The 27,529-nt window shown below is 37.9% G+C and overlaps 1 protein-coding gene across 1 annotated transcript; it reads left to right on the top strand.

Moving 5' to 3' along the window:
- Window positions 1-16,410: 16,410 nt before the first annotated feature.
- kcnj16a (potassium inwardly rectifying channel subfamily J member 16a) lies at window positions 16,411-25,612 on the top strand. The gene is made up of 2 exons (XM_084434960.1): window positions 16,411-16,494; window positions 23,700-25,612. The coding sequence occupies exon 2, from the start codon at window positions 23,711-23,713 to the stop codon at window positions 24,872-24,874; it is 1,164 nt and encodes a 387-aa protein (XP_084291086.1). The 5' UTR covers window positions 16,411-16,494; window positions 23,700-23,710; the 3' UTR covers window positions 24,875-25,612.
- Window positions 25,613-27,529: the final 1,917 nt, after the last annotated feature.

Below are 27,529 nucleotides of genomic sequence, written 5' to 3'. Positions count from 1 at the left end.
ATATATATATATATATATATATATAATTATTGGTCTAAACCAGGGGTAGGCAATGTCGGTCCTATAGAGCCACTGTCCAACCCTGAGCTCCAACCCTGAAAAAAAACCTCACCTGTCTGTAGCCTAAGGGGCTTTTTGGTCGTTTACACGACAACTGCGTTTTGGGTGGCTGAAAACGAAAAGTTTTGAAAACGGGTCTCCGTGTAAACAACAAAAACGCGAATTTCTGAAGACGATAATGTCATGCACATGGGTATTACATGTTCAGTCTATCGTGTTCCACCGCCATCTAATGGCCTGGCAGCAGAATACAGCGTTTTTATTCGTTTTCTCGGATCCGTGTGAATGGGGATCGTTTTGACAATGTATGTACGTGGAAAACTCAAAGGAAGAAATTCTCAGTTTTAAGCATATCATTTCTGATATGCCCTCCGTTGATCTCTTTTCACATTGTACTATTGGTTATGAACCCTAGTACATTTTGCATCATCAACGTGAGTACCAATGGCAGCAGTTAGATTTATTCATGTTTTTGTCTTGTTGTATTTTGTCTGCTGCTCCCTTCCACAGCATCACTAACCTTGCATTGTACAGTCTTTTTCTTCTTCTGTTTCAGCTATGTGCCCTGACATTCACCTTATTTGTCTGTGCTGTCCTTAATGTTCTTATTAGCATCCATCTCTTGGTTCTATCTCTCCCTCCCTCCCTCCCTCCCTCCTCCTCCTCCTCCTCCTCCTCCTCATCGTCCATCCTCACTTTTTCCCCGGTCAGCATGTCATTATGCTTACCCACCAGAATGTGGAATCACTCCACTTCATGCAAGCAGAAAAACCACAAGTTGTTCTAGCTGGAGCGTGCCCAAACACTGCCAGTCCTGACAGTGGCTTCAGCTTGCACTTCCCCTGACTTCGTTCTCCTCTAGGAAATTAGAGAGGAGGGTAAAACGGCTCACGAGTGCGCTGTCTGCTACCTCTCACAGTATGTTGGCACTCATCCATGAGGTTTTGTTCTTCCTACTAGAGGATTCAGAAAGCTAACGCCATGAATGAAAGGCTCAGAGAGATTGTGCACTGTAAGAGCGGTGGTCAGGGGCCAGATGCTCTCTGCAATGGTGCTGGTCAGGTAAAACTCTACAACGGGTGCTGGTGTGGAGTGCCAACATGGTGATATCATCCTTCCTCTACCTGAGAGAACTGGCAGTGATGGTTGAATGCTTTTACTGGATGTGGATGCATAAGGGTCGCAGTCAGGTTCGTGTTCCAGTACGATCTGACCACACGGGCCTGTGCTCCCTCACAGGCCATAAAAACCATGTCCAGACGCCTCGCGTATTTGCCAACAGATTAAATCGGCAAGGAGATGATTTCCAATATCAACCCTTAGTGGGAGAGCCACAAAGCGAGAGCAGCATTAAAGTCACAATGACCAGTGCTAAGCGTCATCAGCCAGTTCTCCGACACCTGCAGACAAACCTCTAGGATTGGAATGAACCATCTTCACATTGTGTGTGCTAGAAATGTGCTGCCCCAGCATCACCAGAGCCGGTCAAAGCGCCAGGCCAACATTTCCCATTACGCTAACAAGAAATATTTTCATTATTCTTTTGGTTTGTTCATTTTTTATTTGTCTGGTAACAGCACATGTCAAGTATTCACTGCTCAGCTCTTTCCAAGCCAAGAAATGCACAACAGTGAAAAGAGAAGAAAAGAGAACGAGAATATTGGGAATATTAATTTCCCAAAGTATGTGGATACAATAAATATCAGGCATCAATGGGTCATTAAAACATTTTGCTACCAAGGCAAAAAGTCATACGATGCAGTAGAATAGTCACAGACAGCAATTGAAAAAGAAATTCCTTCAGCATGTCATTGGGACACGTTTTTTTAAACTTTTTTTACTAATATGTATCCTTTAGGGGTGGACAGAGTTTAAAAGTGTTTACCACTGCAGTTTTTGAACATTTATTTTCAGACAAAAAACCATACCATATCCATGAATCTGAACTGAATAGACGTGGAGGTTAGAAAAAAATGTGGGTGCCAAACAGTAAGGAACCGATAATGCTGCCTTGTTTCTTAGTATTTGCCAACCATTTGGTAACAAGAAACATGACCTAACAAACTGTTTCTAATGAGAGCTATTTCTGCCCCTTACCCATAGCGCTCTCCTGCTCAGTTCTAGCGGGTAAGATTTACTGTTTGGTTTGGAGTTCAAAGCCATAGCAGTAAATTTTTAATTTACAAAAGAGGACAGGAGAAGTGAACAGTACCCTTGTTATTAGCCGTGCTGTTGCTTTTTTTCCTCCTTTTTATTGCAGGGGATTAATAAGACAAGCACTGGAACACCCTCAAAGCCAAAACTTGACTGCTCAAGACCTGCTTAACTCGCTAAATCAAAATAAATTATCTTTAAAAATGTAAAGCTATAGATGAGCGCTTGGACATCAGCCGCACAGTTTAGCCTTCGCTACCCAGAACCCCAGGGGGGCTTAATGGGTTCAAAGAGGCCAGCGAGGTTGGAGAACAAATGACTGACACCAAAAAAGAAAAATTATGAGAGAGGGCAAAGAAGGTCATACCTCCATCCCAGCTTAAAGTGCAGCCAGCCAATCATCAACCAACATTGCCAGCATCATACTCAGTGAGTGTGCAGGGGTGAGAAAGTCTACAAAGCTACAAACTCATTCAGTTCAACCTCAAATGACCCATTGGAGATTGAGATCTCTGCTTTACTAAGAAAAAATGAAATAACAAATCTGTCATCATTTATTGTGTCATTCCAAACCTGTACGAATTTCTTTCATCTGTGGAATGCAAAAGAAGATATTTCAAACAATGTTTAACTAAGCTTTCTTTCTCAGTAAATAAGGCTACTTAGAATTTTGATTTAAAAGACCTGTTTGTGTACAATTACTATTGTTTAGGGCAGCAGTTATCAGATGATCGAGAAGCTACGACACATAATACATTCAGGTTTGTTTTACCTCACCTGTTTGCTTAGTATATGGACTATAGTGGCTGGGATTGGGAAATTGTCATTGATCGATCCTTAATCGTCTTTCATTACCAGGGTTGTGTGCTAAGAGAAAAGAGGGACATGCAACGTCCATCATAATTATGAAAAAAAAAAAGTCACCTAAACACATGAAACAAGAATCAGCCTTCAAACACAGAGATTTGTCCTATCTGAACTAAATATTGCGCAAGCACTGACCGCCTGATAATTAAAAAGATATTACGTGTACGAGAAAGTGAACAGTGTGGGAAAATATCATGGAAAATATTAGCAGGATGGAAAATGTTACAGGTATTTGGATTCCATGAGATACTGTAATAATATAAAGCACTTTGCCTTCGAGATGACAAAACTTCCAGCAAAACATTAGATCTCTTCAAATCCCACCTACTCACACACCACACACATAAACACACACACATACACACTTCCCTAATGAGTTGGTTTGGCTGCAGTTGTATTCGGGCAAATTCGTGTATTATGACATAACCCAAAGCCCTCCGACAGACCTGAACTCTGAAGCTGTCTGATTTACAAAGGCCTTAGAGGACCCGCTGAGAGAAATACACTGAATTTCACTTTCTCTTTGTCTCTCATTCTCTCGCTCTCTCTGGACATCTAATTGTTTAAGGGTATCAAATTCAAGTTTAGATAGAGGAAAGACCAACCTCAGTTGTGTGACTAAGTGAGTGTAGACAGGACAAAGAATGACAAAGTGTAAAAAAATGTGGAAGTTTGTGTGTGTTTGAGAGAATGAGAAAGCAATGGAGAAAAGCGTGTGAGTGGAGGAATAATTACCTGCAGATGTTGGTCTTTGTTGGGGGGTATAAATCTCTAACCACATCAGAAATTATCCATAAAATTTACAGCTTAGGAAAACCATGTGTGTGGCTATTTAGCACCCTAAATCTACAAAGCCTTCTCTAGCATTCTCCCAAAACAGGACAGCGAGACGAGGGGGGCAACGTAACGGAAGGAAACGAAACCAGCTCTCCCCTCTTAATTGTTTTTATGTAGCCAATGCAACCTGCCCCCTTGCTGACATGTGAATGGAATAAATCATCCAAAACAGCGAAATATACTAATAATGTTAAATCTATCCTGCTGCAAATTAAAAAAGTTCCTTTATAGGAGGGTAAAAAGTGAGCCTATCAATCAGTATAATATGGAAGAATGGCTTAGGGATTTGTTAGGACTGGGTAAGATGTACTATACATGTCGTAATTTAAACAAGAAAATATATGTGCCTGTAAAGCTGTTGCACAAAGTTTCCACCGGAGCTGGAACCAGTCGTACATCTGAGATGCATAACTCCAGACGCATCATTCCACTGGTTGTCTGTTGATTTACACAAACATGTGGTTCTGGGCTACTGTGCACTGACTGACAGCATTTGGGAGCTTGATAGCAGTCCGAAGGCCTAGAGCGCAGCAATGAGCAATGGATCTAAGAGGGAAAGTCAGCAGAGATGATCAAAAAAGTCAATGTGAGATTTAAGGGTTGAAATGGAACAAAGGTGACTGAAGGTTACTGAGTTCAAAGTCACATTTGCTGGTGCCTGCATTGGATATAATGATAGATGCTTGGGATTATCACTATGTTTGCAGTTCTTAATTTCAGTTGAAACCAGAAGAGGGCCTTTTGTGACTGAAAAAGAAAAGGAGTAAACAGTTGTAAAGAGGCCAAGCAACAACCCATACATTGCAGAAAACAAAACAGGGTTCACAAACTGTCTAAATATGTCCACCAACAAAGTGTATAAACTATATATAATCACATCTTAATAAGATATGTCAACATTTGAACTGCTTTAAAGTTTTTATTTTTACATTTGTATCATTAGATATTTGAGTAAGTTGAAACCAAATACTTGTGTTTAAAAGTGTAATTCTGCAATCTCAATTTCTGTCGTCACTGGCGCGCAATGAATTCTGGGGTAGGCAAGGCCTTGAAGGATCAATTTGTTGTATCCTTCATTGCACAGGAAACAAAGGACGCGTTTGGAGGAGCCTTCGAAATTGGGGCAGCCTTCGTCGCGCTGCTGTGACACAATCGACCTTTGAAGGGTGCAGCCTCTGAATTGGGATGCAGCTCTCAAAATCCAAGATGTTGGCCAATCTCATGGGGAGGGATTCTGATCAACTCTACCTGAGGCTAGAAAGCAGAGGAGAAAAATTGGAGTCTCAGGAGTTTAAAAAAAGTACAACTTAAGCTGTTGGTAGTTCGAGAGCATCTGAGTGCAAGTGTGGGTATCTGCAAGGTAAGATGGGTATCCTCATGCCATCTGATTTTGACATCAAACAAAAGCTTTGCTGGTCTGTGAGCTAAAGATTTAGACACCTTCAGGTTGTAATGATTTGTCAGGTTATGATTCAATTTCTGATGATCTGTCAGTTGCGCAACTGCGCATATGCATTATAATTTTATACTACTGGGCCAAAGAACTACAAAATCCACCCACTTGTGTTACATAGGGTTACACATCGCAGTGCTGGTTTCTCATGATAAAAAAAAAACAAAAAAAAAACATGAATCATAGCAATGTATTTTTTTTAAATTCATAGCAATCAAAGCGAATGTGACTCCAATATTTTATAATGAGTGTCTTGATTTCATTGGGACATTTGGACATTGGTGTGCCAAATTTCACCATACAGCTCTACGGATTACAAAAGACTCCAAGCTAGAAGATGAAAAAAAAACTGACTGCTAAAAATTATTTAAACACTTGTCAGAATTTTAGTTTTGTTTAACTGTCAAATTTAATCTTGTCAGTGCATAACCTGGAGAGCAGCCATGTTTTGCCTCATTGTAGAGTCATCTGAAGGTGACATCACCGTTATTGTTGAGAGGTGTTTTTTTTTTTTTTTTTTGTCTAAGACCAACCACTTTAATGCACCTTTAAGAGAAAATCTAGAAAAAATCTAAACAAACACAATTGTACAAATGCTGTCTGCTGTTGTAATTGCATCCCAGGTGCTCACCTCCTGGTCTTAGTGATGGAAAATGCTGTGGGAATTGAGCCAGTGTACTTCCCTTCAGGCTCCTCTGTTCTGCTAAGGGGAGGAGGTGGGAATGGGTCACAAAGATGTGGCTCGAGAGAGATGGATGGAATGGTCACCCTGTCCTTGTGATGATCTCTTGAGTATATTAGATGGCGTCAGTAGGCTCTAGGAGGTAATCACAGTGTTTATTGTCACAGGTGGACCACTGTGTACGACTCTGTGCTGGAGACCCAGCTGTAGGGACCAGCGTCACTGCCGGCCAGTGTGTGTTTGCGCGCTAGTGTTTGTTGCAGTGTGTACTACACACTGCCAGAGGCCTTCTTTCTGACAGTGCTCTGAAGTAATCACATTTGACCTTACAAGAAAGAGCATGAGGGTGTTTGGTAGAAAGCTATCAGAAATATTCTTCTCTGCTCAGACATTTGCACACATGGCAACCTTAAAACCTGCTTTGGTAGGGCAGTGTGAACTAGCCTTGTTTTAACTTGCTGAGTGATAAATTGTGTCAGTATCATCTGCAGCTCATTTACTAGTGTTTATTGCAAGTGCTATACGATCATGTGCCTGAAAACCCAATTATTACGAAGTCAGCCCTCTGGATCAAATGATGAGTAGGATGTGATTCAAGATCGAAAATGTCAGCAGAAAAAAGATAACATCTCCGCAGTGGCCCTGAGTCAAGTCAATTTTCCCTGCGGAGACCAGGGTAAACAGCACCAGCAAGCGGAGTGGGATTTGATTTGGCCTGTTCGACAGACAGAGAAAGCAGGAAATGATGGACCGGGGTAGAGCGTAATTGAAAATGAAAACGATGGCGCGATGAGGACTCTGCCAGACAGTGCGGTGAGTCTTGGCTGAGCTCTTATTTCTCCTAAACAGCTGATTTCCTCCTCATTCACATACTCCATCAGTGTCTCTGTGTGTGTCGGTCCTGACTCCTGTCCACCAAGTCTCTCGGTTCATCCTAGGACAGACTGTCAGAAACCCAGACGCCAAGTCTCCACCCAGACTAGCCCAGTGAACACCAATGACATCTACAGGACCTCTCACTGTACTCGCTCACTTTCTCTCTCTGGAGCGCTGGAGTCGACAGAAGGTTAGCCAGAGATCTCTCACCACTGTCTTTATAGACTCTAATAATACAGAGAGAGGGAACGAGAGATTTTTTATCATTTCTTTGAATCACAGTGAATTTCAATCTAATCCAACCTTATCCAAACCCAACATTACCACATATTTAGTATTCCTCTCCAGCTGTAATCAATAATTGGGGGGTCTTCCTTTGTTGTCTCTTCTGGTTCTTCTAATGACTCCATTACGAGGCCTTATCATGTGATTTTGTCCCTTGTTTGGCACTGTAAACTTTAGGAGTAAGAAATCACAACCTCTGCGTTAATATAATCTAGAAAATCATTATTATACTTAAGAACAGTTAATTCAAAAATGTTGTCATCATTTACTCACCCCTTTGTCATTCCAACACTGTATTATTTGATTTCTTCAGAATGGAATGGAAAAATAAGGTATGCAAAATTAATATGAGTTGAATGCGGTTTTTTTTTGCAAAATATGTATGAGTGTAATCAACCATTTTACTCAAGGTCAAAGTTTATGATAAAAACTGTTAATAAAAAAATTCATACACATAATCTTTATGTTGGAGCTCAATGAGGTATTATAATGAAGGTTTAGAGTCAACCACTGAGCAGGCAATGGAAAGCGTGCAAGCTTAATTGCTGGAAACATTTACATGACAATTCTTCTCCTCTGTTTTTTTTTTTCTGCAAATAAACCAGCAGATTTTCCAAAGCTATGTGCGACAAATATGTGTGGGTTTGTGAGTGTCTGTGTGTTTGTAAGAGTGGAGAGAGAGATACTAAAATACTAAAATACAGTCATTCTGTATGACTCATGTCAAGGGCTGCAAGGATAGTACACACACACACACACACACACACACACACACACACACACACACACACACACAGAGGGGATTTCTTTCAACGAAACAAATTTGAGGTGAGCATAACAACAACAGATGGATAGAAAGAATTCCATAGACATGTATCAAATGGCAGTTACTATTATGCACAGTTTGAATCATAGGACTGTCATATTTTCACCATGGAGAAAAATATTATATAATGACAATAGAGCATAACAGTGACCATTCATTTTTTTTCAGCAGCCTGGGTTCCAGGAGTATTTTTCCCCCTTTTGTTTTCTCCATACGCTTTAAATCTTTAAAGATATCTCTGTGTAATATCCAAAGACAGTTAAAAGCCAGCCATTGGTAAAAAGTGTAAACACTGTGGCTCTTCCAAATAATTGCGCTGTTTGTTTGAGCTTCCCATCCAGCCCTACAGAGCATCCCTGGCTCAACCAATGGCATCAAACTGGAGCGGAATTATTATTTTTGCTCTGCCATTTGTTGATGCTAGTGGCCAGTGTTTCCATGTCCACTTATTAAAATTACAGCTTAAAAACTTCAATAATTAGTTCAAAATAATGATAAAATAATTTGACCATAGTTACCATTTCAATCAAAACAGGATCTCTGCTATTCTAATACTTCCCTGGGACTTAAAAAAATAGCACTGACTAAAGAAACATATTCCATCTTTTAACTACACTTTATATCATAGCAGGTTTACAGCCTATGGCATAATTGCTAGAAAACTATTTCTCTATGGAGAAAATAGATGAGATTTTAACTTCTGGAACTGCTGCAGGTGCCAATTTGAGTTTCACAGGCTAATTTATTAAATTTGTACTTTTTTTTTCTTCTCCAGCCTTTTCTTTTCTGGATTTGGCCTTTAAGATGTTTTGAGGGCACAGTAGTGAGAGAAAGGGTAAAAACTGTCACATTATCTAGATTGAAAACACATTTCTGCCCTTTCTAAAACAAACTATACCACCTCATTAACTAAAGCTTCGCAAAAAAAGTACATTACAAGAAAAACATAATATAGAGGTTTTTACACTGCTTGAATGGAAATTTGGTTACGGACAACATGATCACCAGTACAAGTTATGACACATAAGCGCACAGAAACACTCAAAAGCACAAAAAAGAAAAGAATGAAATACTTGTATTTCATAAACATTAATAGGTCCTTCAGCCACATGCAATTACTAACCTCAGTATCAATATTACTTTGACAGTGCATTTTTAGGCTATAATACACTAATTAAAATCACCTATCAGAGCAGTCATTTTAGACAGGGACGTAGAAACAATCTGAAAAGAAAGCTTGTCTCATGAATATTAATTAGGTTATGTTCCCCCAGTAACTGATTTGCTGAAAAGCAGGTGTGTGGGCACTAACAGAAGTCATTTTGTAGCTTTTGGGATGGGCCAGTATAGAAAACTTTTCAGCTCCAAAATACTATAGGCAGCCAGCGAGGGCATGAATGTGTGAGAGGTATGCAAATAGAGGATTCACAATAGTGAAGTGTCCTATCCTTTTAAGATGAAGTAGGCTATATACAACACAGTAAATCCACATCACTGTTTTGCCCACAAACGGCAGATTTGATTATCTTAAATGAAAATCGACTGATAAAGAGTCCCAGTTTCACAGTTTCAATATTTATACAAGTCAAGACCAAAGTTAAGAGTTCTCGTCTTGACAACAGGTCAATACGTGATAGAAGCCATGAGGTTTTTGTTGGGTTTATACAGAACAATAAAATGCAGAGGAAAAACTGACAGGTTAGTGACATCTCTATGAAGACCTCTGTCTCTCTGTTGTCCTGAAGCCATTTAACGCAGTCACCAGTAAACATAATCATGTGGATTTCGGCAGCGGAATGAAAGAGTAAAAGACAGAAGGAAAGACAGAACAAAGAGTGGAAAAGGACTAAGTCTAAAATGCAACATGGAAAAAGCAGATCTGAGATGGAAACATGCGTGTGGAGCAAAGCGGTCAGGGCAGGGCTGAGGTTGGGTGAAAAAGGGCCAGAGAAAAGTGGCTATTTCCCCTGGCTGTGCTCTATCAGATTAGCATCAATACACGGCCTCATCGCCACTGACATGAGAACGCTTATGAAACTGGGATGCAAATGTGATACTCCGGAAGGAACAAGAGGACCCATAAGAATCCACAGCCAAATGCATCACTTGCCAATGTCAGAAATAAACCTTTCTATAAGGATCAATATTTACGCCCTGGAATTGATTTAGGAGCATATTTATTTTTAAGTTTAACTGTTAACTGCTGTTTTGTTGTTTTGGGAATCAGAGAACAATCTATTCCCCACACAAATCTCTCAGTTCAGAAAACTTGGAATATAGCGACAAGTACGTGAATGGACAACTTTAATGATACTTTTATTGTGCCTTTGTGTCCTTTCAGAAAGTTTTTAAGCTTTTGAAACCTTTAGAAGCTTTTGTCTTCATTTATTGCACAAATAAGGAAATAACAATAAGTAAATGATGACAATTTTCATTCTGGGTAAATTATTCCACTAACACTTTACAATAAGGTTTCATTAGTTAACTACCTTAGTTAACAAGAACTAATAATGAACTGCACTTCTACTGCATTTATTAATCTTTGTTCATGTTAATTTCAACTTTCACTAATACATTATTAAAATCAAAAGATGTATTTGTTAACATTAGTTAATGCACTGTGAAGTAACATGAACAAACAATGAACAGCTGTAGTTTTATTAACTAACGTTAAAATAAAAGTTAACAAAAAAATAAGGCAACCAGCTGCAAAGCATTTTTGAGTTTACTCAACTTCAGTGGTTTAAGTTGTGCTAAATCATTTTTGAAAGTTCACTAAACTTATTTAAGTTAATTATACCTTCCTCAGTAAGTTCATCTAACTACCAGAGTAAGCACAACTACAGAGGCCTGAAATTCAGTAAACTCAAAAAAGCTTTGCAGCTGGTTGCCTTATTTTTTTTTTAAGTTGATTCAACTTACTTTCTCCAAATATCTCACCCAGATACTTGTATAGCCCTCACATTAAGAATCCAAATGCAGAGAGCACAAACCATACTGTAAATACAACACAGTACAAAAGACATTGCCATCATTAAAGAAATGATTTATGGAAAATTCTGCAAAACAGCAATTTTCTGTCTGCATGAGGTACAGATAACAAAGATTAACAAATGCGTATTGCTTATGGTTACTTCATGTTAGTTAATACGTTAACTAATGTTAACAAATGAAACCTTATTGTAAAGTGTTACCACAATTCCTATAACTGCTTAATTTGAAAATAGAAAGAATAAAGCAAAACTCAATTAAAAGACCTGGTCTCACCTTGGAGTCAATTTGCATCCAGCATTCACAACTTACTTGTACAGTGTCATTTGAAAGCTGGATGAAAACATTAGCCTACTTGGATTGCTGCACTAAGTATTATGTAATGTCCTTCTCTAGAAGAGCAGACATAAATAAAAGTCTGTTTCAGGTCATCTGTGTTTCTCTTAATAGTTCACATGTGAGACAAGTTAATGACCCATAGTGAACCAGGACTCACACCACCAGAGTTTTCTGTAGACAGGGTGGCCCACAGGGTCCCTGCAATGGTACAATCGTTTGTTTGTTTGTTTGTTTGTTTGTTTGCTGGTTTGCTTGAAGGAAGACGTTTAAACGGGGAATGCTTTCTGAACCATTGGACACCAAATACCTTGAATAGACTCACAGGCATGCACACACTTACTAATACGCACGCACAGGCATTAAAAGACCTTAGAAGAATGAGACAAGTACCATATCATTACTGCATGGTCACAGAACATCACATAAAAAAAAAAAAAAAGTGTCAGGTTCAAAGATATTAAACAATAAAATTTGATTGGATGAAAACTAACCGTAACACATACTGAGCACTGTGTTCCAAAACCTAGTTAACTGCTATGTAGGCATCATTTTAAAGCATGATGGGAATGATAGGAGAAATGTTTATTATTATTTCGCTTAGAACACTAAAATATTAATAGAAATTGCATAGACAAATTTTGGGGAAAATAGTGAAAATAACTGACCTTCACTACCGTACAAAAGTTTGGGATCAGTAGGATTTTTTTTATGTTTTTGAAAAAAGCTGCATTTACTTGATCAAAAATAAAGTAAAACAGTCATTTTGTAAAATATTATTAAAATTTGCTCATTTAATATATTTTAAAATGTAAGTTATACCTGTGATGGCATTCCTCCAGTCTTATCACGTGATCTTTTAGAAACCATTCTAATATCCTAAATATGCTTGCTATTTTTGTGAAAACTGTGATACTTTTTTTCAGGATTCATTGATGAATAACAACTTCAAAAGAAACGCATTTATTTATAATATGTTTGTAACAATGTAAAAGTCTTTACTGCTACTTTTGAGCTATTTAATGCATCCTTGCTGAATAAAAGATTTTTTTTTTTTTTTTAAAGAAAGTATAACAGTAAAGCGTGAACATTTGAAAGTAGTGTATGTATTTTTATATATGTTAGGGTGTCAAGATGTTAGCTTAGCAACAAGTTAATTGAATAAAGAGCATTAAAAGGCTTGATTTACACTAACAGGGCCTGCTTTGTGCCTGGGGTCAGAAGGGGAGAAATTAAGCCAAGGAAACTCACAAATTATTGGGCTAATTCAATATTGTTTCATTGGAAGCATGTGCACATCCAGGGCACTGATGACAGTTTCACCCTACTGTGCAACACAGAAAAGATCTACAGTTAAAGCAGAAGAAGGGAATAGTTTAATTGAGAAAGATGTTGTTTAAAAATATCAGTCTCCCGGGTATGTTTTTAATTGAGTTTTTTTCATTGAATGCCCTGTCTCACTCAAAAGCGAGCCACATTACAGAAGTAAAATGGCATGCTCTAGATTTAAAAGTTTGCTGTCAATTAGATTTTTTTTTAATTAATACTTTTACTCCGCAATGATGCATTCAATTAGTCCAAATTCACAGTAAAGACATTTATTGTGTTCTAAAAGTTTTCCATTTCAAATAAGTTAATTTTTGTATTTATCAAAGGATTTTCCACAACAATATTGATTTGCACAAGTATTTTCAACAAAATAATAATAATAATAATAAAAATAATAATAGTAACCCTCACCCTCATGATGTCTCAAACATGTTCAGTTTTTTCCCCATGTAAGTCTAACAGGATGTCAACATTGCTCACACCAGGAGTCGCACCATTGATGTCACTGATGCCAAGCGTCATTTCAGACTTACATAAGGCTATTGCATTGTTACAGACAATTTGGAATATAGTGTGTAAGTCATGTTGTGTCCTTTAATGTTGATTTTTGTCATTTCTGCCCTTGGTAACCTTTTTGTGTTAATGCAAAAGAATAGTATCAAACACTTCTCCTTTTGGGTTTCACAGGAGAAAATGGGTTTGGAACAATATGAGAGTGAGCAAACATTCATTTTTGGGTGAACTTTCCCTTTAAATTCTTATTATATCACTCATCTGTCCACTGTGATATGTTACTGCTATCTGTATACTGTGTGCAAAAAAAAAAAAAAAACGTAAAAAATGTAATCTTAGAGTTGAATTAAATCTTGTGAATCTACACATTGATATTTAGGAGTCATTTTCATTTGTACCAGGATGGAAAAGTTCTGGTGGCTGAACAATAATTGCTTGTTTCCATTGCATTAAGTTTGCCTGAAGGCACAAAACAGCAGCAACCTGTCCGAAATGTTTATAAGTCAAGCTAAACTATTTCTTTCTTAGGCTCAAGCAAGACAGTGAACTAATTACCCTGCAAATCTGAAATCTGAAAAAGGTGAAATCTGAGATCTTATAAAGAGTGGACATGAACGGGACAAAGGGATGTGGCCTAGTAAGAACTTTTTTGTCTCGTTTTGAGGTGTTTTTGAGAGAACAGGAGAAAGAACGTAATCTCTCCTCTGTTCCTGTAAACTCTTTACACTATCAGAGCATCTGACAAATAAATGGTACTCCTGTATGGCTTTGAGTTTTTGAGTTCTTTTTTGAGTTGCTTTAAAGCAGTTGTTTAATAACTGGGTTTAGAATGTCTAATTCAGATCAGCCATTGTGTCACTGTGATAAATTAGCTGTAACACTAGACTTCTGATAACAAGCTGTTCAGGTACATGCTGTCTGTGTTGACTGTGACAACATGTCCTCACTCCCGGGAGCATGTTACAGGTTATTATTGAACTTTAGACCATTTTTTGTTACTTGTATGTATTTGTGAATACCCAAATCAAACAGCTCATCAGTTACTCACCCTCATGGCATTCGTGATTTTGTTGTTCTGCATTTTGAAGAACATCTACAGTGCTCTTTTTTGCATTCAACAAAAAGTGGAAGCTGATTAATAGTGTCAAGCTAAAAAAAAAAAAAAAAACACCATAAAATAAGTTCACACAATCCATTCACTATACTCCAAACTACTCAAACAATACAATATGTGAGGAACAGACCAAAAGTCATATAAAGGTGCTGTAAGCGATGTTATGCATTTTGCTAACTGCCCCTATCCAAACATAGGCAATGAATTAAGGCCAGTTCACCAGGAATGAAAACTATGTAAGCATTCACACCAACAGCTGATAATGTTTTGTTTATTATAAGCACATGCTGCGGATATGTCCTCTACCGCTTTAAATGCTGCAGCTCTTTAAAGGTGCCGTAGAATTTGAAATTGAATTTATCTTGGCATAGTTAAATAACAAGAGTTCAGTACATGGACATGACATACAGTGAGTCTCAAAGTCTCCTTCTTATTTAAATGTCGTTTTTTGAAAAACACCCCTGAAAAATAGGCGAATCTCCACATAACACCGACTGTGACGCAACAGTCGGGATCATTAATATGTACGCCTCCAAAAAATTTGCATATGCCAGCCCATGTTCAAGGCCAGGCGGAACTGCGCAGCCGAATCATCGTCCGAATCATTTTTCCTCGAGAGACATCCGGAGACATCATGGCTTGCAAACGAGCGAAGCATGGCGGTTGCTCAGTGTTTGGATGTACAAATGAACACAAAGGTATTTTTTTAGTTCCTTCATCCGAGCCTCTGAAGAACCAGTGGGTTATGTGAATGTCTGATGTGTAATTGTTCAAGTTCAGACAGATAATCTTTCTCTCAAAGTCGTTCAATACTGTTTATGCATCAGTAAATCAAGCCAGTGACTAAACGATCAACTTCACGTCGTTTCTCTTAGTAGGATGAAAATAATCTTACTTAAACTGTGATTAATATACAGATAGCGATCAAAGAACAATCCCTTTCCAGTCGCCCAAGCTGTCAATCACACAGCGCGAGTTTATCTGGACACTTGCCAAAACTCGTTATGAAATCAATGACGCTGTTACACTGCACAACAAAGCTCTTACTGTATGTAGCCTACATCATATTTGCATTGGTGAAATCATTAGTGAGAGTGCAGAAACTGCGTTGCAATGATAAGATCTTCATTCACGTGAACAACAGGCTTACACTGAAGTCTCACAGCAGCCAATCACAGCAGTGGGCGTTTACACTGAAGTCTCACAGCAGCCAATCACAGCAGTGGGCGTTTACACTGAAGTCTCACACAGACACGCCCCTTTAAACAGAGCGTTCAAATCAGAGGCTAAAATCAGGCTAGGAAAAATGCCTTTTATTTCTAAATTATAACAAATTTTGAACTAAAAAACATACTAACATTATAAGGGCACCCCAGGAAACATTCTAAAATAATAAAATAATCCATGCAATGGCACCTTAAAATCGGATGGATTTTGATTGGCTGTCAATGTTTATATTGTTTTCCACAAGTTGGAAAAAATTGTTCTGAATGTGATTCTAACAATATTATTCCTTTGTTTTTTTTATCAATACAGCGGTTTTGTTATCATACACAACTATTACTAAACTTAGTTATAGGTACAGTTATCGTCCTTGGTAAGAACGGCGTTGCCTAGTAATTTAGCAAACCCTGCACAACATTTTTTATTAAAAGGCAGATATAGTGTGCGGAACTTGACTTTCTGATTAAGCATGCTGAATGAGGGGGGGAATCATGTGTTAATAGGAATGTGATAAAAATGCAAACTTTTATTTAGACAAATTTAAGCTTAAACTTAAACACTCAAAGAAATAACTTGACAGATGCGGTTTGATTTCCTATGGTAAGAAAGACTTTCAATTATAAATAGATACATCTGCTAAAAGATAATTTAATACACTAACGTATAGATGACCTCAAAGCAAGGACTACTCTTAATTTTTATATCACAGTGATTGGCGTCTACAACTCATCAGCAGAGTCACTATGGCTGCAAGCACAACACATGCTCACACACACACAGCGCATGTACATTTTTTCTTGAGCATAGGTACAGGTGGGCTGGTTCTCAATCACACACACTTACCCAATCCGGCCTCTACAGCCAGTGCAGTTTGTGTGCAGTCCTGCACTCAGGTGGAAACTTCAAAGCCCGTACGCCACACTCTCACAGCAACAGACACAGAGCAGGTAGGCACCATCTGCATTCTTAGTCTGTTTTTTTTATTCACCAGAAACGGCAATCACAGCTGACCTGTGAGAAGAAATAACAGTATTTATTATTCATCATGCCAAATTAGTTGAGTTAAAATGATCGTAAACTTAAATTTGGCAGAGAACTGATCCAGAATCAGTGTTAAGATTGCATGGGTATTTCTTTCAAAGGACACGAAATGGACAAAAATTTGAGTTCAGTCCTAAAGACCAGTCATCCTCTCCCGAAAAGTGAATTTTTATTCCTTGTTTCCTGTTGCTGTCAGACACAGATCAGGAAAGAGTCATGTGAGAAGCGATAAATCTAGTCTGATAAGTTTTTTGGGGTGTTAGAGGAAGGGCTGAGTCAGGATATGGGTGACACTCGAGCTGCTTTAGGGAGGACAAGTCTCAAGCTTTAAATGAGAGCGAAAAATTGAGAGAACATGCCGTAATCTAAGAAAACACTAGACTCGAATGACCCACAAGCACAAAAACATTCGGCTGTTTTTTAAACTAATGTAAGGGTGTATTTTTTTCCATCTACTGAATTTCATACTTAAAAATAGATTTACAAGTATATTTGTGTAACCACAAATATTATTATCTTGTAATGCATGTATTGAGAAGTAAATTTACAAGCAATAATGCATGCTGTTTAACTTTTAGACTGTAATAGGGAATTTTCTTGGAACATCTAAACAGCTGAACGAGCATAAAACATAATGTTGCATAAACATTCCATGCTAATTTGTTTCTATTAATCGTCAACTAATACAATGCTGTTGTCACGTATTCCGGTGACATTAAAAATGTCAACATCTCGGTTTTCGATGTGTGCTTCGGGCAAAGATTAACGGAGCATGGTTAACAGTCCTTATGCTAGTAATAAAGTGGCACTTTAAGCAATGTGGAAAAGTCCTTACAACTTAACCAAACAGCTTAGTCCTCATTTCAATTCCTCTTCAATCTCTGAGATTTAACTAACATGATTGGAAATAAAATAAATGCACTACACCTGTAACCTGCACGTGCCATCTTCCAAGATCTTTGCTCGTATTAAAAGCTTTACGTAACATTAAACTTTGGGAGCTTGTGATGGAACTAGTAAAACTTTAGCTAAATAAAGTGCTTCTAACTTCCTGGGAACCGAGTAACTGAAGGTCATTATGGGTGAGACAGGGCCCAGGGCAAAGAAGTTCTGCTCCCCACATACAGGGTGGTTTCGTGTGACTGAACAGTGTGTATCTGCATGGACGTTATTTGCTTTAAGTGGGCATGTAATAGTCTTGTAAAGCCCTCGAGCAGTGCAGGAAACATAGCGGAGGTAAGCTGAACTGGGACTCCGACATTTAGAACATTGCCACATGTCCCACATGAGCAGTTTATGCATATGACCTTCTCCCCTAGCTGATTGAGAGAGATCAATCTGAGATGACCGCACACAATAAGAAACTGCACTTTAGACAAGTATCTTATAGAAATGACAATGACTGTGGCTCTAATGGTCGCTTCTAAACCCAGAGCAATGTGCTCTGTGACAATCAAAAATAGTTCGCAGACCAGACACACTAGCATTGATGCATGTCACTAAGCATTTCACTATTTTGTACACAGTGAAGTTTATCTCTGAATTAACGTGGTAGACAGGTCAAAACAGTAAACACAGAAGAGAAGGGGGCTGTTTACCTTTCATTGCGCCACAATGATTTGATAAAACATTGGCATCCTTTGCTTGACCACATGATCCAGTGGCAGTGTCTGTCATGAGAGATGGTCATCTGAAGGACAAAGTAAAATTACACCATTTTAGTATGTATATTGTCTGAATCTTTGTTTATTTCCAAACAGTGTTTGACACAAAAGTGACCTGTATAGTAAATTGAGAAAATATCTATGGAAGCACAAGATGCAGTTTATGAGAAGCTGGTTCTGACTTCTCAGTACCTTTAAATAATGTAACTGTACATTAAGACAGTTAACCTAAAAGTTGAAAAGTCTGTTATCATTTACTTATTCTTATGTCATAACAAAATCATATGATATTTACATGTTACATTGAACAAGGACTGAAGCTTCAAGCTTTCACACACATATTCACAAATATTCAAGCTTCAAAAAATATGCAAACAAATGCTATACTTTTGTGATATATAGCATGAATGTTTGGGTGGAAAAATAATGCAGATTGCCTTAAGTTTATGCAAAACTCAATTTCCACTATTACTATTATCCATTCAGACCTAAAGCGTGAAGAGTGTAATTTCTGTGCACCATCCTACCAGAATACTTATAGTAACTTATTTATACTTGCAGAATACTTAATAATAATGATAATAATAATAATAATAATATCTGCATAAATAAACTGAGAAAGGAGAAAGTATTTTAACCTAGAAAAATTACACATTTCACGCATTAATTTTGCAGTCTTGCTCCAACAAAAAGACAATCACAAAAGCAAAGTAAAATTTATGATTTAGATTTGTTAATGTACGTTGGCCAAAATGCCATAAAGCATTTAAAATAAATGCATTGCATTGATTTATTTGATAGTAAACTTGAATGCATTTGCATTTAGAGCATTAGAGTGGGTCACAAAGCGGTCTCTGTATCACAAACATTCCCAATTACACATCATCATTTCCCGTCATGCCCAATATGTCTTAACGACAATCGTCGTGCATAAACCATTTACAGTGTTCCAGGATGGCAACATTTACAATGGCCTCTTCAGATAGCTCACTTAGAACCGATTCCCAGGTAATTTATCACAGTCTAGGGCCCTAAAATGTATTAAAGGAATAGTTCACCTGAAACACCCTCATGTCGTTAACCTTTCTTTCTTCTGCAGAACATAAAAGGAAAGGAACCAAGCAACCATTTTCCATGGTTGCTAAATTAGTGATATCCAATGCATGAATGTATCATTCTTCATTTTTAATAAATTTGTTATCATGAACTGTTATCATTTGTTCACGAATTGCCCAGCATAATTTGCTCCTGAATTGAGCAGCATTTAACAGCCTGCTGGAGATTGTGATTAATTTAATAAATGTTTTATCTGTTTCTCACACAAAGCTATCGATGACATACTAATGCAGAGACAAAACCACAGGGCCTCTTCCTTTTGCATCCCACAGTTCACAAGAGAAGATAATTGGATGACATTTTGACTATTTCACATGATTACAGAAATATCAATCCATAATCTAAGTGGAACCTGCTGCCCAGTATGGCTGGGTGGAGTATAGCGATCAGTTCAGAGGATGCTCACAGTGGTTTGGCTGTAATAGATCAGTCCACTGCCAAAAGTTCTCCCAATGGGAAGCTTCCATTCCCTTTTCATTTACCTTCTCAGGGTGTTGCGGTTCAGAGATCCTTCCTTTAATGGTTAATGGAGAAAGCTCAGGACTCCACCCAGATAACAGCCTCTTGCTTTCCTGGCTGAGCCCCCTTACCCTGCAGTAAGAAAACACCAAGCTCTTTATCAATGCGGAAATCAGAGAGAACAAAAAAGAACACTTCACCCAAGCTGAAAACTCTGTCATCATGCCACTAAAAGTTGCAACTTTTTTTCCCTTTTCTTTTTTTTTTTTTTTTCTTTCTTTTTTTTTAAATTGGGTTTGGGTTAACTATTGCACAAAGAAGATTCAATTTAACCAGTGTAAATATTAGACAGAAATTAAATAAAATTTTAACACTAAATTTAAATGATGAACAGCTGAACAGATTTCTGACATTCTGAACATTGGTAATGTTAATTGCCATACAAAACCCATTTACTTCCACAACCTAGTGTATTTGTTTTAGATCAAGACTTTTTTATACATCAGGAACTGATTATATCATGAAAAGTGAGTGTTACAGGACATACTGTATCAGTATGGAGTCAGGTGGTTGGAGGGCAGGGAATATACATTATACATATATATATATGCTTAATGCATCAATCTATGGCACATATTGTACATTTAAAATGTAATATCATTTTAAAATTTCAGAACTCCAGATGAGTCTTTCAACGCTTCACAGTAGCAAACAACAAAATTAGTGGAGGTGAGACAACAGATCTGATGATAAATGAATAGCACGAGATTTAAATTACACTCAGTACTTAAATTACGTACAAAGACATGCAAAAATTACACAGCAACCCAAGCCAAGCTTACGAAGAAAGAAGAACTAAAAAGGCAACCGAGAATAGAAGATATTAGATTTCTCTAAGCACAACTGCTACACAATGCGGTTACGTTTCTAAGAATCCCACAAACTGGAAAGATCACAATGGTTTGTTGTAATGAGGTTTGCATCTCTAGGCAACCAATCTATTATGATAAACTGTATTGACACTGGGCAAAGGGAACGCTGAAAAAAAGAATTACCAATGATAAACATTCCCAGATTGCCATCTTAAAATAGATCCGGGAAGCCAAAACGTACCAGTCAAACCAACATCCAACAAAAATTCTGATGAAACACATGAATGAAGTTTTGACAAAAAAATCCACAACTAGAAGAAAATATAGAATTTTTTTTTTCTTTCTTTCTTTCTTTCTTTCTTTCTTTCTTTCTTTCTTTCTTTCTTTCTTTCTTTCTTTCTTTCTTTCTTTCTTTCTTTCTTTCTTTCTTTCTTTCTTTCTTTCTCTTTCTTTCTTTGTCAGTATAGCCAATTTGTCAGTTACATAGCAGTGAGAGAGACAAACAAAAGTAATTGAATGGCAAGATTTTTTCAATGACTGTAAATGCCTATTAAAAAAAAAAAAAAAAAAAAGGCTCATCCTCCTTGTCCAACATAGCATGTTCCCTTAACACTGAAAAAGACTCGGTTTACACGTTGTTCATTTGGATGGAGGCTATGTTTCCAGTGCTCAGCTGGAAGTACAGTACATGCTTTGATAAAGGACAGGGAAGCATTTAAATCAAAGACGCCAAGAATCCATGCTAAGAGATGGAACATGAAGCGCGTGAAGAAGAGTAATTATAAGTATCTGTTCACAGTTCACAGTCCACTCCATGTTAAACACAGACATTCCTATTATGGTAGTGTGGAAAATGTCATAATTTGTGATGCATCTATGTGGTTAGGTGTGCGAAAGCGAGTGCATGTTGTGTGTGTGTGTGCAGAATTTTCTTCACCAGGGGCAAAGTTAGTCTGGTCATCATTACTCGCAGATATGTATTTACATAGCCTCCATTCATAAATGTAATGTGTGTGTTCATGTTAGCGCTCGTGTGTAAAACTGCAAACAAAAGTCTGTACATCATCCAACTCAAGAGGGGAAAGTCCACAGTGTGGGGTTTCTGTTTAGCGTTGACACAAATTATGTTCAATGTTCAGTTTGAAACATCTGTTTGCATAACTAAATTCTGTGCAAACATTTTAATAAGCTATAGATAGAATTTCTTCACAACAGGGAAAATATAGAGCAACACGCTTTGACTTGAGGTAAAAGGGGAAGGCATCTGTCAGCTGCTGTCTCACAGAACTATATGTACATATGTATTTAACACCCCGTCTAAGCTTTAAAGCCAGATTTGATCTCCTTGGGGAGATTTTTTTCTCCCCCTTCTCCTTCTGACCCCCGATTTTAGATTTACAATGTGGATTATGTCAAAAGATCCGTTGCCTGTTCTGCTCCAGGATTCCATTTGGTGTCCTCAAGTTGAGCTTGAGCTAAGTCATCTCCATAAAACGGCCAAGCCACTGACCGCAACCCGTTTCTTGTTCCACACATCACCACCCAGCCTTAAAGTTGGCCCTAACACAACTGTGCTTGCTGCTTATGACCAAGAGACAAAGTATAGTGGTGCTTAAAAACAAATATGTTCTCGTAAAGGTTTGCAAATACTACATTTAGCATTGTGTACTAAAACACAATACCACACAGCCTTATTTACATCTTAAATCCACAAAAACATCCAATTCAAGCCATATTTTACAAGATAATATGACACACTGTTTACTGATAAACCATGCAAACAAAAAGCCAACCTGCCACCTGAAAAATGTAACCATTCCACAGAAAAACAAAACATCTAAATACCTACAGTATTTATAAAACGACTTCGGATTTTTACCGGTCCAAAACCCTCATCAAAATCCATTGAATTGTCAGAGGCATGCTCGACTACATGGAATACAACATTTTAAATGCCACCCATAACAGTTATTGTAACAAACAAAGATGAGTTTAGTGTAAATGAAACTTCGTGCGGCCAGCAACCATCAAATCATGTGTTTTTGTAACAGTGTTGTGTAAGCACTGCAAAGGCCCGTTCACACCAAGAATGATGACTATAAACAACTATAACTATATTAGTGTCCACACCAGCGTCTCGTTCTGTTTATTCTAAGCTCGTGCTGCAGTTATGCCATCTGCCAGTTTAAAACACTTGAGATCTATGAAGTCTTGTGTATTCTGGTTGGCTGTCATTGTTTTTATTGTTCATCAGCTGAAAAAAAAAAAATGTTGTGAAAGTGATTTGAACAATATCGTTTCTCTGTGCCGTAATCGTTAGCTAAAATGCAGCTTTGGTGTTGACTCTGCTATTCTTTAGCATTTAGAATGATTTTAAGAACTATATCTTTATCAGCCTTAAAACGTATACATCTATGTGGTCAAAAAGATTTAGAATCTTAATGATGCCTTTAGGGGATTCACCAGATTCAGTGTCAATATCTTTAATGCCTTGTATATTGATTTATCATTTTAGGATGAGATTTTGCCCTGAGAGGCCATGCATAATTATTTTTTTATTTTTTTTATGTGCATTACTATTTTCTGTCTTATTTTCTCAGCACAACAAAAGTTGTTTTCCATGATCTCTTTGTTGCTTAACATTTCTTTGGTCAGCCACAAACTATTTAATCGGTGTCTGTCAAACTTCTTTCTATAACCGTATAGACGTCTGATTCCTTGAGTTGGCTGGAAATTAAATTGACCACATGTTCAGAAACACTATTGCGTCTACAACGATAAAGCTGTAGCGCACTTCTCAAGTTTCGGACACTACATTGATGTGAAATTATCTATCTAACACAATCTCAAGTAGTGATCACAACAAAATAAGACAGAAAAAAATAAGAAAAGAAAATTCTGTAGTGATGTGATCTGTATGTTTGCATGATTCTTCCGGTTAATGTAAGTGGAGTGCTATGGGTAACTGTGAATCTGACTTAGCATTTCTCTCATCTCTAGACTAAGGCAGGATGAACCCAGGCATGATGCAGTATTCCGGAGTGAAGTGCAGTGACGACATTACTAGTGTGCTCACAGACGACAACTATTTCTCCAAGAAGAAACGATATGTAAGAAAAGATGGGAGCTGTAACATGGTTGTGCAACACGTTCCAGAGAACTGGCTTCTCTGGGTCACTGACATCTTCACCACCCTGGTGGAGATCCGCTGGAGGGTCATGTTCTTGACATTCGCCCTCTCCTACATTTTATCATGGCTCTTTTTTGGAATTTTGTTCTGGATCATTGCGCTGGCCCACGGCGATATGAAAGACCCCAACAATGAGCCATGTGTTTATGAGGTTCGAAGTTTTACAGCTGCTTTTCTATTCTCATTAGAGACCCAAACCACCATTGGTTACGGCTTTCGGGGCATGTCGGAGAACTGCATGATCGCCATCATCGTAGTTACCATCCAAGATGTCATCAGTGTCTTCATTGACACTTTTGTCATCGGCATTGCCGTCGCCAAGATGGCATCTGCCCGTAAGAGAGCCCAAACAGTTGGGTTCAGCAATTGTGCAGTGATCAGCTTACGTGACGGTCACCTATGCCTGTCGTGGCGGGTCGGGGACTTCCGAAGGAACCACATGGTAGAAGGGACAGCTCATGCACAGCTGGTACAGCACCTGGCACACAGCACAGGGAAAGTTGATGTTACATACAAAGACCTCAACATTGAAGAGAACAACATAATCCTGGCCACCCCAACAACCATAGTTCATAAAATCAGTCCTGGCAGTCCTCTATACAAGATGAGCTTGCAGGACCTGAGGAAGGGGAGCTTTGAGCTGGTGGTCTCTTTCACCTACACAGACGACTGCACGGGCATCCTTCACCAGACACGCACATCCTACACTCCAAGCGAGATTCTGTGGGGCCAGCACTTTCAAGAGATGATCAGGGTCACCCGCAAGAACTACAGAGTGGACTACGCCCTGTTCAACCACACAGTTAAAGTCCTGGTCCCAGAATTAAGCGCAGAGGAGTATGACCTAAAGAAGTACTCTCAACAGCCAAAACACAAACCACTCCACATAAGTTCTCCAACGGCAGCTGTGGAATTGGTTAATGGGAATAGTCTTGAGGCAGAAAAAGCATCCACTAGCAGTGCTGTCCAAGAACACGAGCTTTAACAGTGGCCTTGATACATCCTGACTCTGCTATAGCACTTTGAAATGAGGCTTCCTCAAAGGCATCACTAGTGTAAGAAATAGGGCACTTATATATTAGATCTAGACTTACAGGTGTGCTGTCTGTCGGTTAAAAGAAAGATCTTAAAAGGCCCTTCTAACAAAGATAGTATCCTGGACAAATACTGGAATATCACATTAAAGCCCTGTAGGTACTTTGGCTTTGACGAGAAACCATTTAGAGCACTACTGTTAAAATAATATAAAAGTTGTGTTTGATTGAACAGTATTTTAATTATGTTCTATATTGCATGTATTTAGCAGCTTTGCACAAAACTCAATATCTCTTTGAACAAAATGCACACACATCTGTACAGATATCACAGATGCAGTAAAAATGTGGTGTATTTCAGACTCCTCTATGACTTTGAAGGTTCTTTGATATTCAGATGTATCCTTGATTAAATTATGACCCCAAAACCTTGACCTACATAAGAGGCAATGGATCAATTATAATGACAGTGACGTTAACCTGACCAAACTGTGGTCGGTCAGTGTATCTCTTTGCATTAGCTGAGGAAGTGCAGAACATTGTTCCACCTTATTTTGCAAAGTGGTTAATCTTTCCATTCAATCTACTAATAAAATGTTTTGGAAAAAGAGTGACAATTTTCAATATTAACACAGCATGCATCCACTTACCCAAAGAACAATCTAACGGGTGATAAATGTTCATTTGGATATAATTTTACAGTCTACGTGTGTTACTTGAATGACCTCCCCGCCTGCGATCGATCGATAGATTGAGTATATATTGAACAAATTGATTATGCAACAACAAAGATGACACATTTTTAGAGAAAAAATCATTTGTTATTGTTATATACAAATAATTTAGCATGTCAGAAAAGCTCAAGGTGTCCTCTTAAAGACAGACCAGGACTTAGAACAGTGGCATGTATGGTCTCAGAGATATTAACAAAAAACATATGTCTACTTACTACAATGAATAAAATTGCTGTGTTTTGGGAGGTTTTCCTGAAAGAGTGAAGTCTCCAGCCCTCCACCTTGTGGTTGGATGCAGTGCTGTCCAAGCATCGCTTTAAATTAGGCTGAAAGGTAAACAGAGGCCGGACAGCTCACGTACCACGTTTCACCTATAAATAGTCTGTATTATTTATAGACTTGAACAAGAAAGTAACTAAAATAAGCACTTTGCAACAGCTTCACAAATAAAAGTTTAACACGGCTCATTAGTTATCACAAGTAAGCAATGTGTGACACGCAGCAGCCAGGAAGGGCAAAGGCCTGTGGAACACTTACTGCTGGGTTTTCATTGGAACACTTATAAAGAAATGAGAAACATTCACCTGATTAAACAATAAATGATCATTAATCTCTTTCACAAGGGTCTAATTCCCAACAATACAATATACATTCATTTTATAAGATGCTGGAAAACAAAGAGTAAAGCTGTGGATATACATAGCCTACTATGAATCTTAGACTTATACTATTTATTGATCATATTTCATAATAGCAAATCCCAGAATAACAAGTTTCATAACTTTATGACTTCAAAGTTTAGGTCAATGGCATAATATCTAGACTAAAAGGCCACAATAGTCTTTCGAGTTCAATTATTTTATACAGCATTTGTTTAGTGGAACAAAAGGTTTAAATATAGATGGTATCCATATTGCATTTGGTCTCACTGTGACACATATAAAGTGCGATTTCTAGCATGTAAATACGTTCCATAAAATCACAAACTAAACTGCAAGTCCTACTTTATTTGAGGGATTGGTCGTTTTTTTCCCCCCAAATGGCGATTATTTGAAAACTAGATGCATCTCATAGTTCAATATCTGAGGTCAATCTCGGAATTACACAATTGTTTTCAGTGGAGTTGACTTTCCTGTAATTTTCACAGCCAAACCTGTCGATGTTTCTCCCGCCCAAACAATTTTGGCTTTTGTCGTCCTGGGTCGCTAACTATGGAAACTTGTTTTCGCCACAGAATAAAAAATAAATAACGTAACTGCAACTTTTTATCTCACAATTCTGACTTTTTTTTCTTTCTTTTTTTGCAATTGCGAGTCTACATCTTGCAATTCTGACTTTGAGATACTCAGAATTGCGAGATATAAACTTGCAATTAAGAGGAGAAAAAAAAAGTCACAATATTCTGACTTTTTTTCTCCGAATTGTGAGTTTATATCTCGCAATTCTTGCGTTATAACTCATTCGCAATTGTGAGATAAAAAGTCGCAATTATCTTTTTAAATGTTTTATTCTGTGGCGGAAACAAGCTTCAATGGCTAACTGATGTTTAAAATCACGTTGCGATTTTATTTATGACTTGTAAACAGGTAATGACCGTTTGTTTTGTTGTAATAATCTCATTGAGAAAATCGTACTGTTGCTAATTAATGGTTAACTTAACCTTACCTCAGGCAAACTCGACTTGTGTAACTTAACTTGGCGCGTTCTGCCAAACTTGTAAAGTAACTGTGGTTGTTGCTGAAAGTATTGTTTGAAAACAATGTTGAAACACATAGCCTACTTATGACAAAGCACACATACTTTTTTAGACACCCGCAACCTTTTGTTTTGGCTTCCTTTGGGGGGATTCAAGCCTTAAATTGCAAGATGCTG

The sequence above is a fragment of the Rutilus rutilus genome, assembly GCF_951802725.1.
Source record: "Rutilus rutilus genome assembly, chromosome: 16".
In the NCBI taxonomy this organism is placed as follows: Eukaryota; Metazoa; Chordata; class Actinopteri; order Cypriniformes; family Leuciscidae; genus Rutilus; species Rutilus rutilus.
Note: the sequence above shows the minus strand (reverse complement) of the source record. Positions and strands in the feature narration are given on the sequence as shown.